We start from the raw sequence: 14825 nt of genomic DNA, 5'->3' as shown, positions 1-14825 counted from the left end.
GCATGGCAGAGCTCACCGCTGATCTCTCCTCACCATACACCTCACCATGTCACATGCAGACTCCATTACAGTCATGCAACGGGGAGAGCAGGGAAAGGGTAAAAGGAATAAAAGAGCAAAGAACTACAAAAGATGTTTGTTTGAAAGTGAGGTACAAACCTGTAAGGATGAGCTTGGCACTAGAAGATGCAGTTCCCAGAGCATTTTGGGCTGAGCAAGTATACTGGCCACAGTGAGCCATGCTGGTTTGCAAGATCTGGAGAGTCGCGACATTATTTAAGAAGGTTGATTGCATGTTATCACTGTCACTTAAGAGAGCCCCATCCTTGTACCAAGACACCTGGATAGGCTCTGAGCCATTTATGCGGCAATCAAATGTCACTGGGGCGCCAACTGTCTCCTGAATATCCTTCAGTTTCCTGGCAAATGTTGGGGGAAGTTTACGTTCTGAAAAATAATAATAATCACCACTGTAAGTAGGAAGCCATCCTATCAACCCAGAATTAATTAGCACTGACATTAATAAGAACCCCTTTCAATAAACAACAGAGTTCCTACAAACTAAGAGTGGCTTCAATCCATCACCTTTAACAACAAGCAAAGCTGTGGAGGTAGCGAAGCCAACGCTGTTTTCTGCTTTGCAGACATATTCTCCAATGTCACTATCTTCCACCATGGAGAATGCCAGTGTTGCCACATTATTCTTGAAGTGCATTTTGTAAGCCTGTGTTGATCTGAGCTTGGTGTCATCTTTGTACCAAGACACCTTGATTTCCGGTGCACCACCAATCTGGCATTTTAAGATCAAGGGCTCGCCGACTTTCACCTCCACACGGTCCAGGTGTGTGAGAAAATAGGGCGGTTCTAGGGAAGAAAAGAGCACAGTGAACAGAAGCAGAACACCACTTGGCTGCCTTKGAGGGATCAGGGGTGACGCGCACCTAGGATGGACACAAGGCTGTGACAGACATCCCCACCAGCCTCGTTTGCAACCTCACAGGTGTATTCGCCTTCATCGCTCTTGGTGCTGTTGAAGATTTCGAGGATGCCAGATTTGTCAGTAGTTGTAACACTGCAGCGTGGAGACTGAGCAATAGGTGTGCCATTTCTTTTCCAGGTTACGGAGATGGGAGGGGTGCCCATGTAGCTGCTTTCCAGCACGATGGACTTTCCCTGCTCCACACTGAAATCACTTAATTTCTTCACAAAGACTGCAGGCTCTGTGGAGAGGCATATGTCAGTAGTGAGAGGGACCGTTGTGGCAGGGCTGCAGGCCCAATGCACAAGAAGAGACAGACATATGTGCATGTGCACATGCACAAACACACACACACACCTTTCACAAAGAGGTGAGTAGTGCACGAGGCACTGCCAGCATCGTTAGTGACCACGCACGCATAGTCTCCACTGTGGCCTGGCTCCACATTGTACAGCTGCAGCTGTGTCACAGACTCATCCAAAGAGATGGAGCAGGTGCTGTCTGGCACCAGTTCCCTGATGCCTCGGAACCAGCTCACTTTSAGCGGGGTGCTGCCCTTGATGTAGCTCGTGAATGTCACACTTGAGCCAGGCAAAACTTCCAGGGGGTCCGGTGTTTTCACAAAAGAAGGTGGTTCTAAGGTGTCACACAAAGAAGAGAAGAGAAGGAAAGACATTATTAGGAGAGTTCCTGCAGGAGGTGGGAACTAATGCGGGTGTGGAGTAAAAAGAGGAAGGAAGGGAGAAAGGGAGGGAGAAAATGGAAAAAATCAAGAAAAAGAAACCATGGAAAACCAGAACACAGGAAGAGAAGAGGGAAGAATCATTTTGAAGAAGGAGCTGACCTTGCACAGTCAAGAAGGCACTGCATTCATCAGACCCAGCCACATTGGCTGCCACGCAGGTATATGGCCCTGTATCTGTGGCATCCAGGGCATTCAGCTTCAAAGCACAAATGTTATCCAAGAACGAGATTTCATATTTTTCTCCGCTAACGATCTCATTCCCATCCTGAAACCAGGCCACAGATATGGGAGATGTGCCAGACACTTTACACTCCAGCAGGACTGATGATCCTAGCACCCCACTTGTTTCCTTTAACTTTCTTGAAAATGAAGGGGGGACAAGGCGATCTAAGGAGGATAAGGCAGAAGACTAGTAAGAAAAATGCTGTTTTTTCCAGTGGAAAGCAAGGAGAAAAAAAAATGTGTTTAAAGACAAATGTGAACAACAAAGACTGCTGACCTGAAACATCAACTGAAGAAATGCAGCTGCTGTCTCCCACCTCATTTTGCACTTCAAACGTATACAAGCCCCCATCTCCCATCTCTGCAGAAAAGACTTTCAGTGTAGATACATTGTTTAAAAAGGTAATTTGGTATTTGCGGTCGCTCCTTAGTTCCCTGCCATCTTTGTACCACTTAGTGATAAGTTCAGGTGTCCCTCCTACTTTGCACTCCAAGGTGAATGGGTTTCCAGCCATCACTGTGATGGGCTCGGTCTTCTCTAAGATGACTGCTGGTTCTGAATCAGGAAGGGAAGGGACAGCATGTTATCAGGAAATCCACCCGCAAAATAGTGAGCACAAGATAAAAGCAGCAAAGAAAGGCTGGGAGAGGCAACCGTGCAAGAGACAAGAAATAATACTTGTGGGCAGGCTATACCCACCTAGCACTTGCAAAAAGGCAGAGCATTCCCGCATGCCAGCATCATTTTTGATTTGGCAGATGTACTTCCCAACATCAGCTCCTGCTGCACTGGCAATCTCAAGAGTTGCAATGTTGTCCATAAACCACATTTGGACATTTTCGCTCTCCCTAATAACTTCACCCTTGTCCTTGAGCCAGACAACAGAAATTGGTGGGGATCCTTCCACCACTGCCTGTAGGGATGTTGGCTCCCCAACGAAGATTGCAGTGTCACTCAGCTTCTTTGCAAATCGTGGAGGCTCTGATGGTGAAAACAAGGCAGAGGAGAATTAATCACGCATTCCTGCTTGAAGAAGAGACAGACAGGAGGAAAAGAAGGAACTGGTGCTGTTGATCCCCTAGCTTACAAACCTTTGAATTTCACTGGGCAGGTGCAGGTGTCACTTCCCACCTCGTTCATGGCTTTGCATTGATATTCTCCAGTATCTTGAGCTTCCAGATTGAGAATGTGAAGGCTAGCAATGGAGTGCTTTGCTGTCACCTTGAATTTCTTGCTGCTCCTGACCTGCCTCCGGTCCTTGAACCAAGCTACCTCAAAAGGTGGAGTTCCTGCTATCTCACACTGGAGGATAACATCTGAGCCTTTAAGAATGTCCACAGGGCTTGGAACCTTGCTAAAAACAGGTGGTTCTATAAAAAAGAATCACATCAGGATGTGTAAGTGTGCTTCCCCAGTATGTTTCTGGATAGCAGCAGCAGGCAACATTCAGGAAGGGGGCCTACACTTATTCTTGTAAAACCATATTTAGCCTCCAGATATGTGGCCTCACCTCCAAAAAATGCCCTGGCAGTTCCCAGCAAGTCATCCCTGCACTCAGAATTCCAAGGGCAGAAAATGTGACACCTCTGCACCTGTTTGGAGTCACCGTGTGGCTGTCCAGCCTAACACACTTGACTCAACCTCCGGATCCACTGCTGCGCTCACCCCTACCCAAGAGCTACTCTCTCCCTTCTCTCTAGGGCCATATTCCAACCTTCCCCGCCTCTTTCCAGTCAGGCAAACTTCCATCAATGATGCTCAGCACCACAGCCCCCTCCTCCTCCTTAGGTTTCATTCCTGTCGGGATCGGTGTGTATAAAAAGGAGGCAGAGGGATGGCTGCAAACTCTGTCCAGCTCCCTTGCAACGGCTGGGGCTCCCCCTGTTCCATTCTTCCCTTGTGACTTGACAACCTTGCCTTACTCAGCCTGCACTTGACTTAAACAGGGAGGCAATGGAGTGGCTGCACAGCGCTGAGCACCCACCACCATTTCCTGCCTGGCCTCCAATGCTTACCCACAGCGTCATTTGAACGTAAGAGCAGCTGGGGAGATGCTGTCCCAGCAGCCACTGACTTCCACAGCAGCAGCTGACTCTCTAGGGGAGCATGCAGTCAGGAGTGGGCCGGGTGGTGTGTGGAGCACTACTGCTAACCTTTCACTGTGACCGAAGTGCTGCAGCTGGCAGTGCCAGCAGAATTATGGGCTTCACATATGTAATCGCCGGTGTCTTCCATGCTGGCACCCAAGATGGTTAGCACCGCCGTGGAGTCTACAAAGGACATGTGGAGCCTGTCGCTCGCCTGAAGTCCCTGATCGTTCTTGTACCACACAGTCCTGATCTCTGGTGTGCCACTGATTTTACATTCGATTTGAACTGTGTCCCCCTGCTTCACGAACCGCAAAGCTTCAGGTTTCTTGACGAACTTGGGAGGTTCTGCAGAACAAAACGAGTGCATAGAGAGTAACAGTGTGCCTGTTTGCCAAGAGAAAACCACAATGCTAAGCAAGAGTCATGGGGTGCACAAGAGTCTTAGGGTGCATCAAAGTGAGTTTGCTGCAGCTGGATCTACTTCCAACTTGCATTTCCTCACAAAGAAAAACACAAGAAGGAGAAAAGCAGGCAAAGACAACAACTAGATCCAGGTTCCACCTACACTGGATCCGACTGCTCATAGCTGTAAAAATATGTGAAGGATGACTGCTCCAGACAAGGGAAATTTTGCTATTACCTTTGAAAATGTCCCCAGGCTGACATGAAAGCTTTGACAACACCATTTGCCCCCAAGACCCTTCTCCAGATGCAGCAGAAACATGGTAAGGACAATTTCACTTGCTTATACATCTTTAAAGCATATTGCCATGTGAAGAACTTAGCTGATTCATAATCTAGATTAAATCAGCAATTCAGAACCCAAATTGAAACATTTAGTAAAGCTGAAAGAGATACTGATGCTGGCCTACTGCCTACAAAGGCAAGATGTTTTACCATATTGTGATATATGCTTTCCATTAGTGATACATAGTTTCCCACATAGTAATTGCTACGTATGAATACCACTGTAAATGCAGTTTCAATACTCATGATAACGAAAACAGCAAGGAGAGTACCATAAGCAAGTCTCCAAACAGCCCTACAAGGAGACCTCAGAAACGTGGTCCCTTAGAGATTTTACAGGTACATGAGGCTTCCACTGCCATGCAGTTTGTCAGGAGGGAAGATTCACCTCATTGTACAGTGTCTGCTTTCTAAAAAGCTAYTTTCTATGTATTTCCAAACTGGAAATGGTGGAGAATGAGACTCAGTTACAAAGAAGCCTCTTAAATTTAACTAAGACAAATAAAATGTATGAATGAAGATGTCTTAATCTCAATACCTTTGACACTAAGTTTAGCTGAGCAAAAATCTTTCCCAATTTCATTACTAGCTTGGCAAGTGTATTGGCCAGCATCTCCTTTGCCCACTCTGAGCACTCGAAGGTGAGCTGTATTGGCTACAAATGTAATATTGAAGTTTCCTCCAGTTCGAATCTCTCGACCATCCTTGGACCAGGTGATGTGTATTGGTTGAGCTCCAATAACATGGCATTCAAAGTCAGCACTTTCTCCAAATGGCACATCAATAGATTCTGGTTTGATATCAAAGATAGGAGCTTGCTTGGGTTCTAGAAACACAAGAAAACAATATAATACTCATACCTCATGCAAAAGTTCATCCAACACACAAATACCACTGCATATATGAAAAGGGAAAAGGGAGCCTGCAATCCAGGCAAAAGCTTTGCCAGCCAACACACCTGCCACTGTTAGCCTAGCAGTAGAGGTTGCAGTGCCCACAGCATTGGTGGCTGTGCAGGAGTACTGTCCAGTATGATTCATCTCGGTTTGCATCAGTTGCAACACTGCAACATTATCTACAAAGGACATGTGCACATTGTGGTCGTCACTTAGTGGCACGCCATCTTTATGCCAGGTCACAGTAATAGGCTCTGAGCCATTGAGTCGACACATAAATTTAAGGGGTAAGCCAACGGGGTGCTCAATGTCCTTTAATTTTCTTGCGAAGGAAGGTGGTCGTTTACGCTCTGGAATAAACCAAGTAAAAGATAAATATGTCCCAGGAAGCAATGGTTTTTGATAGTTTTGCAAGAGAAAAAGCACTAAAAAAAAGTTTGGAGCAAGCTAATATAAAATCATCACCTTGAACTGTTAAGAGAGCCTTTGTAGATGCAGTTCCTACACTGTTTTCTGCCTTGCAGATATATTCTCCACTGTCACTGCTAACTATTTTGTTGAAAATGAGTGTAGCAACGTTGTCTTTAAAGAACACTTTGTACTCAGGAGTAGACCTGAGTTTTGTATCGCCTTTGTACCAAGACACAGTAATTTCTGGTGTTCCAGCAACGTGGCATTGCAGTGTTGTGTAATCCCCAACCGACACCTCAAGAGGTTCCAAATGTGTAACAAAATAGGGAGGTTCTAAAAAAGAAAGGCAATTAGACAAGCTCATTAATAGTGCCAGATCTTGGAAAGCACACATTGGAAAGAATAAGCAAGAAAAAGAAGCAAAGGGAACACACACCTAGGGTAGAGACTACAGCCTCACAGACATCTCTTCCTGCCTCATTTTCAACATGGCAAGTGTATTCCCCTGCATCCTCTTTGGTGCTCTCAAGAATCTCCAGGATGCAGGACTTTTCTGTGGTGGTTATGCTACACTTCTTAGACTGAGTGACAGTGTGGCCATTCTTCTTCCATGTCACAGAGATGGGCAGGCTGCCTGTGTAAGTGCCCTCCAGGATGATGGGCTTGCCAGGCTCCACATATTGATCACTCAGTTTCTTCACAAAGACAGCTGGCTCTAATGAATGGTAAGAAGCCACAAGGGTTGAGCACAACATTACAAATGGAGGGAAGGGAACAATATCTTAGAGTAAATAGAGAGCTGCAATCTCTACAAACCTTTTACTATAAGGTGTGTTGTACAACTTGCCCTGCCAGCATCATTAGTTACTAGGCAAGTGTAGTCTCCACTTTGGAGAGGAGAAACATCGAATAACTCCAGCTCCACAACAGAGTCCTCCAAGTAGATATTGCATTTATCCCCTGACACAAGTTCATTGGCCCCTCTAAACCAGTTCACCTTAAAAGGAGGGGTTCCTCTGATAACACCTGTAAAAGTGATGCTTGTGCCTGGCAAGACATCCAGAGGCTCAGGTGTCCTCTCAAAAGAAGGTGGTTCTAAACACACAAGAGAAAAAGAGCGATGAAGACAGGTTGCTACAGAAAAATCTTGGTGTTTCTACACACCACCTGAAGATGAAGAACAATATCTTTACTTTCCAGTGCATAATTTCCCCACAATATTCTTACAAAAGACTATAAGCATTTTCAAGAGAAAAAGAGGAAAGAATAGCTCAGAGAACTTGTTGACTGTCGTATACTGACCTTGCACAGTCAATACAGCACTGCATTCATCTGAACCAGCTATGTTGGTAGCTTTGCAGGTGTAAGTTCCAGTATCTGAGGAGCTAAGTGAATTCACTTCTAAAATACATAGGTTATCTGAAAAGGAGATTTGATGCTTATCGCTACTGACTAACTTAAGTCCATTTTGGAACCAGGCAACAGAAATAGGGGGTGAACCCGACACTTTACACTCCAGCAGCGCTGAGGAACCCAGGACACAAGGAGTTTCCTTTAGCTTTCTTGTGAAAGAAGGAGGAATGATTCGATCTGCATAAGAAAATATAATATATTCACAATTAGAAAGAAAAGGAAGGAAASACTGGAGGAAAAGAAAGAGAAAACAGTCAAAAGGAATTTTTCATAAAAGATAGAAGACTGCCCAACCAACCTAAAACATCAACTGAGGCTGTGCAACTGCTTTTCCCCACATCGTTCTGCACGGCAAAAGTGTACAATCCGCCATCTTCCTTTTCCGCATCCATAATTTTAAGTGTAGATACTTTGTTGAGGAAAGTAATTCTGTATTTGTGGCTGCTGGTCAGCTCTTTTCCATCCTTGAACCACCCAGTGGAAAGCTCTGGTGTGCCTGCTACTTTGCACTCCAAAGTACAGGAATCTCCTATAGTAACTCTCATTGGTTCTGCTTTCTCTACAATGACTGCAGGCTCTAGAAGGAGAGATAGGCAACACATATGGTGAAAACCTGATTTGACCTGTAGTCGCTACAGGTGTCATAGCACTATAAGATAGGACTTACACATTTGATAGTAAGGATATCTCTGTTCGGCTGAGCAATGTTTTCAGCTCCATTTTCCCACCTTTTATGCTACCCTGGCCTGGAGATTCATACTCTCCAAAATGACATAAAGATATTTTGGAATTCCTTGGAGTGAAATGCACCTGTCTGATCCACTCTAAGGAGACCTGAGTAGAAGATGGGACTGTAGTCAACTAGATCCCAAAACAGGGTAGGGGCCTGTGGCTCCTTTCACTCTTATTACTGGATGACTAGAAATAATTCCTGACTACTGCTTTCTGGGAGTACAAGGATTATCTGTTTTGGTTGTTCTGCTCAAGGGTCATAAGCAAAGCATGCAGCTGACACTAAATCACCAAGTTCCTAACTTAAGAAGATTTTTTATGAACTTGTGTTTGTTACCAACCTAGAACAGTTAAGGTAGCCATGCACTCGCGACTTCCAGCATCATTTCTAATCTGACATACATATTTTCCAGCACTGCTTGTCTCCGTGCGTGTGAGTTGTAAAGTTGCAATGTTCTCCACAAAGGTGATCCTTGTGTTTTCACTTTCTCTAATGACTTCCTCCTTGTCTTTAAGCCATTGCACAGATATGGGTTGGGAGCCCTCTACTCTTGCTTGTAACTCTATTGGTTCGCCAACCACAACAGTCACGCTGTTTATTTTTGTCAGGAATTTTGGTGGTTCTGGACAAGAAACATGCAGTTGAAGTAAACAGAGTTTTTGCATAAGAGAAGAGCAATGCAGTGCCATTGGGAGCACTGCAGAATGCATACATGCTGATATCTTACCTTTCAACTTCACAGTGCAAAAACAAGTGTCACTTCCTACGTCGTTCTGAGCTTTGCACTGATATTCACCAACATCTGCAGCTTCGACATTAAGAATGTGAATGCTTGTATGGTAGTTTTTGGCTGTAACCTTATATTTCTTACTACTGCGGATTTGTCTCCTGTCTTTGTACCAGGTAACGTCAAATGGCGGTGTTCCTGAAATCTCACATTCCAGGCTAACCTCAGTCCCTTTGAGCATGTCTACTGGAGAAGGCTTCCTGCTAAAGACAGGAGGTTCTACCAATGGAAGAAAAAAGCATTTTTAGAAAGGAATCCGGAGTTATTTGGCTAAAATACAGTTTACTGATACCAGTTTTCCACAACAAGACTGCTGGGAAAATCAATAGAATGGGAAAGGACTTTCCTCATTTTCTGGGCACACCATGAAATGCTCTCTGACTACCTTGCAGGGAGGTGAGCAACCAGCACCAGGCCTCTTAGCATTGCTGTAGCAAAGGTAAACTGAAGAGGTGACCCGAGGCAGAGAGGATACTGGTCCCTTTTAGCAGGTAGTGGTCTCAGATGAGGATCAGTATATGACACTACTCAGAGTTTGGGTCTGTTTTTTTATTCAAATTTCAGACTATTCTACCAATGCTTCATGAYAGAACAGATCCCACTACAACATGTCTTGGATCTTGGCAGTCATGGAGTGGAGGAACAACTAGCTTAGAAAACACCTGCCTAAGGACAACAACTTTTTTGTTTAGGCTCTAGCAAAAGGGGAATGGGGACTTCAAGAAACAAACAGGACATGAAGAAAAAGGCAGTCCCTGAACTAATCTTACGTTCCTGTGGATTACTGAGCAAAAGAAACCATCAGGGGAAATTAACAGGATATTAACAGGATGTAGTCAGAAAAAAGAGAACTGCTAACCTTTCACTGTAACTTTGGTGCTGCAGCTGGCCTTGCCGGCAGGGTTGTGAGCTTCACAGATATAGTCACCACTCTCCTCAGTGCTGAGATAATTCATTTCAAGCACGGCCACAGAGTCAATGAATGAGGTCCGGAATTTTTCACTGGCAACAATTTCATGGTCATTTCTGAACCACACTACTTTCATTTCTGGAGATCCACTTACTTTGCACTCAAGCCGGGCTGAGTCACCCTGCTTGACTACTTTTGCAGCCTCTAGCTTCTTAGTAAACTTGGGGGGTTCTAAAAAACCAGAAAAGTGGGGTCAGGAGGTCTGAATTAATATTGAAAAGGAACAAGAAGGGAAAAGAACAAGTCAAATAAACGCAAGTTGCAAACACAGAGTAGGGGGTTCCTTTGGTCATATTTCAAAGAGCACAGAGGTAGATGGACTCAGCAAAAAGAAAATAAAAGAAAATAAAAGAAAATAAAAGAAAAGAAATGGGCAAAAATATGGCACCACAATGAGAAAGAGCGCACACCTGTTACCATCAAGGTTGTAGTGCAAGAGTCACTGCCAACATCATTTGAAACGTGGCAAGTGTAGTGTCCACTCCTAGAAGTATCCACTGAATAGAGGGTTAAGAACCCAGTCGACCCTTCGATCCCAATGAAACAAGTTGGTCCAGATACAAGTTCTAAATCTTCTTTGAACCACTTTACTGTAAAAGGTGGTGTTCCTTTTAGTGTGGTCTTGAACTCCACTGTGGAATCTGGGATGACTTGCTGGCTTTCAGGTTTTACTAAGAAGCTTGGTGGCTCTGTGTTTTTTAAAGAAAAGAAATATTCAGTTACCACAGAAATGCCTAATAATGAAGAAAAATGAGTTAACTGAAGGAAGTAGAGACACTGTAAACTTAAGAGGATAAAGATTCACAATAAGAAAATGGAGATAGTAAGATTTAAATGTTAATATTAAAAAGGTGTAAGACTATGTTAGCTGAAGATTTAGAGTCCTTTCCCAGCATCTATCACAGATAAGAAGAAATGATCAAAGAGTTTCAAACCTTTCACTGTCAAGACAGCACTGCAAGAATCGCTTCCAGCAACATTGGAGACACTGCATGTATAATTTGCTGTGTCTGCCAGTTCTAGATTTGCAATCTCGAGTGACATGGTGTTCTCRTGGCACAGGCTTCTACATTTTGCGCTGTCCATTATTTCTTTTCCATCCTTAAACCATTTTGCAGTAATAGGGAGTGACCCAGAGACTTTACACTCCATTCGGATAGAAGAGCCCAGAACAGTATCCTTTTTGGTTAGCTTTTTGATAAAAGAGGGAGGAATTGATTGATCTGTCCAACACAAAAAAATGGAAAAAGCGTACAGATTACCTTCCTGCTTGCCTTTCACAAACACAGATTTTCTTTTATCTCCTCACGGCTAGACTGGCAAATTTGGCAAATGACAGTACAAACCTAGCACAGTCAGAACAGCTTCGCAGGTGCTACTTCCAAAGTCATTTTCAACCTTAAAACCATATGTACCACTATCCTCCTTTGATACAGGCTCAATCCTGAAACTGGCCACATTGTTTTCAAAACTCATTGTGTAGTATCTGCTGGGAAGGAGCTGTTTGCCATCTTTGTACCATCTTATTCGGAGTTCTGGTGTCCCCTCCACAGTGCACTCCAAAGTCACAGGGTCTCTTTCAGTGACTTTAAGTGATTTAGCCTTTTCTATGATCCGTGCAGGCTCTGAGGTACAAAATGTACAAAAATGGCAGTTAGCTACACAGAAGGAGCCTGACTTCCCTAGTACTCCTTCAGGATGAGCTCAAAGGGGCATACACACCTTGTACAAAAAGCAAAGCAAAGCACTTCTCAATTCCAGATTCATTCTTTGCCTGGCAGGTGTACCTCCCTCTGTGGCTGAGGTCAACGTTGGTGAGTTGCAGTGTGGCCACACCATTCTCAAAGGTAATATGGTGGTACTTGTCTTCTTCCAGTATTTTGTCATCTTTTATCCATGACACAGATAAGGGCTGAGCACCTGCTACAACGCACTGGAAGAATGCAGAACCCTTCAAAACGCTAGTGACGTTCTCCAGCTTCTTGACAAAGGACGGTGGTTCTGTAGTGTGGTTTTGTTAGTGGTTTGGAGGAGAAGCCATATAAAGGGAGAAGGGGAAAAAAGAGATCATATAAGGTCATCCGAGTTATTACACTATAACTAGGGCACTGAATGTTTGGGGTACACTTCCTAGGGGGCTGACCTTTCAAGCTGAGCCTTGTGCTACAAGAACAGCTCCCTCCTTCATTTGATATAATGCATTGATATTCACCAACATCCGAGTCATCACAGTTAGTCACATTAAGAGTAAACACTGATTCTTTGGCCGAGATGGCATATTTCTTGCTGCTAAACATTTCCTTATTGTTCTTCAGCCATTTCACCTCAAATGGAGGAGTACCAGTCACCTCACACTCGAGTGTGGCCTCCATACCCTTCACCACCTCAGTGGGTCTCAACTCCCGAACAAATGTTGGAGGCTCTATAAAGAGAAACAGGGAGAAGGTGGAGAGTAACCTGAGAGGATGAGAGGAGAAAAGATATCCCCATTCTATCACGCCCACTACACGGTGTGGCTAGGTGAGGGCAAGATGGTCACAACCAACCTTTCACTTTCAGCTCGATGCTGCAGCTCTCACTGCCTGCATCATTGCGGGCTTCGCAGACATAAATCCCACTATCCAACACTCTGGCTTTAGTGACTTTCAAAGTGGCTAAACCGTCTATGAAGGAGATGCCATACTTAGCTCGGTCAGTCACTTCATTCCCATCCAGGTACCAGGTGACGTGGATTTCTGGCGTGCCTACTACCTGGCACTCAAAAGTGGTGGACTGTCCTTCACGCAAAGCTACTACAGGAGTTGGCATCTGAATAAACTTGGGGGGCTCTAGAAGATGGACAGAAAAGGTGAAGGTTTATAATAATGAAGGTAGTTTGGAGAAATATAGGGATTTTCTCCCTCCTTCGCACACATTACAAGGAAAAATCAGAAGCAAAAAGATGAGAACATTGGGTTGCACACCTTTCACAAACAGAGCTGCTTTGCAAGTTGCTGTCCCCACATCATTGCTTATCTGACAAGTATAATTCCCAGAATCAGAAGTCCTAGCTGAGAAGAGCTCCAGCACACTAGAAGTGTCATCTTTCCAGACAGAGCAATTGGCTCCAGAAAGGAGCTCTTGGCCATCTTTAAACCACTTTATCTGTAGAGGAGTAGAGCCTTTCACCAACGCTTTGAACTGAACCCTAGCATTGGGCACAACCTCTTGAGACTGGGGTTTTTCCACAAAATATGGCGGTTCTATAACACGTAAAAAAGAAGAAAGAGGATTACTGTGAGACAGAAGAACTTCAAAGTTATGAATTAGAGGCCTAACACTAGAGAGAGAAGAAAGATCTCAAACCTTTGACTGTTAAGAAACCACTGCATTGGTTGCTTCCTGCCTTATTTGTTGCCTCACAGGTGTAGGAGCCACTGTCCGTGCCTTCTAGATTATTGATTTCCAGGAAGGCAGTATTATCATGGAAAGAGTATTTATGCTTATCACTTGCTGTTATCTCTTGGCTGTCCTTATACCACTGGATGCTTATAGGATGTGAACCAGACACTATGCACTCTAGGTGGACGAAAGATCCTTTAATGCTGTCCATTTTCTTGAGCTTTTTGGTGAATTTAGGTGGTATAATGAGATCTATCCAAGACAGAGTAAAAAGACAAAGTATTAAATTCAGCTACAGTTGTGGTAGATCTCATCTCGGGAGAAGACAATATGTCTGTAAAAACAGTAATAAAAGAGAGCCCATACACACCTAGGACGTTAATGCTGGCAGAACAGCTACTGCTCCCAACATCATTGTGAACCTCAAATATGTATTCCCCACTATCTTTCTTTTCTGTATGCAGCACCTTTAGGACTGAGACAGTATCCGTAATGCTGATCTTATATTTTGGGCCTAAAGTCAGTTCCTTGCCATCTTTGAACCACTTGGCTGTAATATTTTTAGTTCCTGAAAATTTACACTGCAAGGTTGCTGGGTCTCCCTCAGTCACATCTATTGACACGGCCTTGTCCACAATCGTAGCAGGCTCTGTTGCGAAAAGCGAGATAGAGGAGTGTGTTAAGGGCATTTGTAAAAATCACAACTGTCTTAGATCACTGCAAGCACTCAGAGACTGGACCAACCTTTGACAGTCAACAGAGCAGAACACCTCTGAATTCCTGCCTCATTTTTAGCCTGACAGAAATATTTCCCATCGTGTTTCAGCTCAATAGACCTCACCAGAAGAGTGGCAATATTGTTCACGAAGGTCATTTTGATGTTGTTATCTTCAATAACTTCATCGTTGTCTTTCAGCCAGGACACAGTGATGGGCAATGAGCCTTTAATGGCAGCCTGAAACACAACTGTGCCCCCTCGGAGGGAGCTAATGTTTTCTATCCTCTTCAAAAACTGCGGGGGCTCTGGTAGGAAGAAAGAGGCTAAGTAAGCACGGGTCTGATACACAGCAGTGTGGCATGGAAACCACACTGGGATGAGAGTGTGCCACTGTCATTCTGTAGCTTGCACTAACCTTTCAGTGTGACCTCCGAACTGCAGAGGCAGGTCCCAACATCATTTGTTACTCTACACTGATACTCGCCAACATCAGAAGCATCAAACCTGAAAATGTGGAGGCTAATGAAAGATTTCTCAATGCTTATTCTGTGCTTCTTACTGCTCCGCACAGGTTTATCATCCTTCACCCAAAATACTTCAAAGGGAGGTGTGCCAAGCACCTCGCATTCCAAAATCACATCAGAATCCTTTAAGACTTCCATGGATTGAAACTCCTTGCTAAAATAAGGCGACTCTACAGTGCAAAAGAAAAAAATGCAGTTTGTATTAATC

At 44.2% G+C, this 14825-nt stretch overlaps 1 protein-coding gene across 1 annotated transcript in view; it reads right to left on the bottom strand.

The window, feature by feature from the left end:
* LOC146600541 (titin-like) overlaps positions 1-14825 on the bottom strand; it is a 242582-nt gene that overhangs the window by 168268 nt on the left and 59489 nt on the right. The window contains exons 55-84 of the mRNA XM_085321165.1: positions 14509-14787; positions 14120-14398; positions 13746-14024; positions 13340-13627; positions 12958-13236; positions 12541-12822; positions 12138-12416; positions 11717-11995; positions 11341-11619; positions 10930-11217; positions 10405-10683; positions 9884-10165; positions 8965-9243; positions 8578-8859; positions 7803-8081; positions 7394-7681; positions 6908-7186; positions 6528-6806; positions 6146-6424; positions 5743-6030; positions 5323-5610; positions 4101-4382; positions 3039-3317; positions 2647-2928; positions 2224-2502; positions 1824-2111; positions 1337-1615; positions 942-1220; positions 586-864; positions 160-447 (exon numbers count right to left, since the gene is read on the bottom strand). Coding sequence (XP_085177291.1) covers positions 160-447; positions 586-864; positions 942-1220; positions 1337-1615; positions 1824-2111; positions 2224-2502; positions 2647-2928; positions 3039-3317; positions 4101-4382; positions 5323-5610; positions 5743-6030; positions 6146-6424; positions 6528-6806; positions 6908-7186; positions 7394-7681; positions 7803-8081; positions 8578-8859; positions 8965-9243; positions 9884-10165; positions 10405-10683; positions 10930-11217; positions 11341-11619; positions 11717-11995; positions 12138-12416; positions 12541-12822; positions 12958-13236; positions 13340-13627; positions 13746-14024; positions 14120-14398; positions 14509-14787 — 8448 coding nt within the window. The remainder of the gene's footprint in view (positions 1-159; positions 448-585; positions 865-941; positions 1221-1336; positions 1616-1823; positions 2112-2223; positions 2503-2646; positions 2929-3038; positions 3318-4100; positions 4383-5322; positions 5611-5742; positions 6031-6145; positions 6425-6527; positions 6807-6907; positions 7187-7393; positions 7682-7802; positions 8082-8577; positions 8860-8964; positions 9244-9883; positions 10166-10404; positions 10684-10929; positions 11218-11340; positions 11620-11716; positions 11996-12137; positions 12417-12540; positions 12823-12957; positions 13237-13339; positions 13628-13745; positions 14025-14119; positions 14399-14508; positions 14788-14825) is intronic.

Source organism: Rhea americana, unplaced genomic scaffold, assembly GCF_003343005.1.
Source record: "Rhea americana isolate MKP2758 unplaced genomic scaffold, rheAme1 scaffold_12, whole genome shotgun sequence".
In the NCBI taxonomy this organism is placed as follows: domain Eukaryota; kingdom Metazoa; phylum Chordata; class Aves; order Rheiformes; family Rheidae; genus Rhea; species Rhea americana.
The sequence above is the reverse complement of the archived record's forward strand: the minus strand, read 5'-3'. Positions and strand labels throughout refer to the sequence as shown.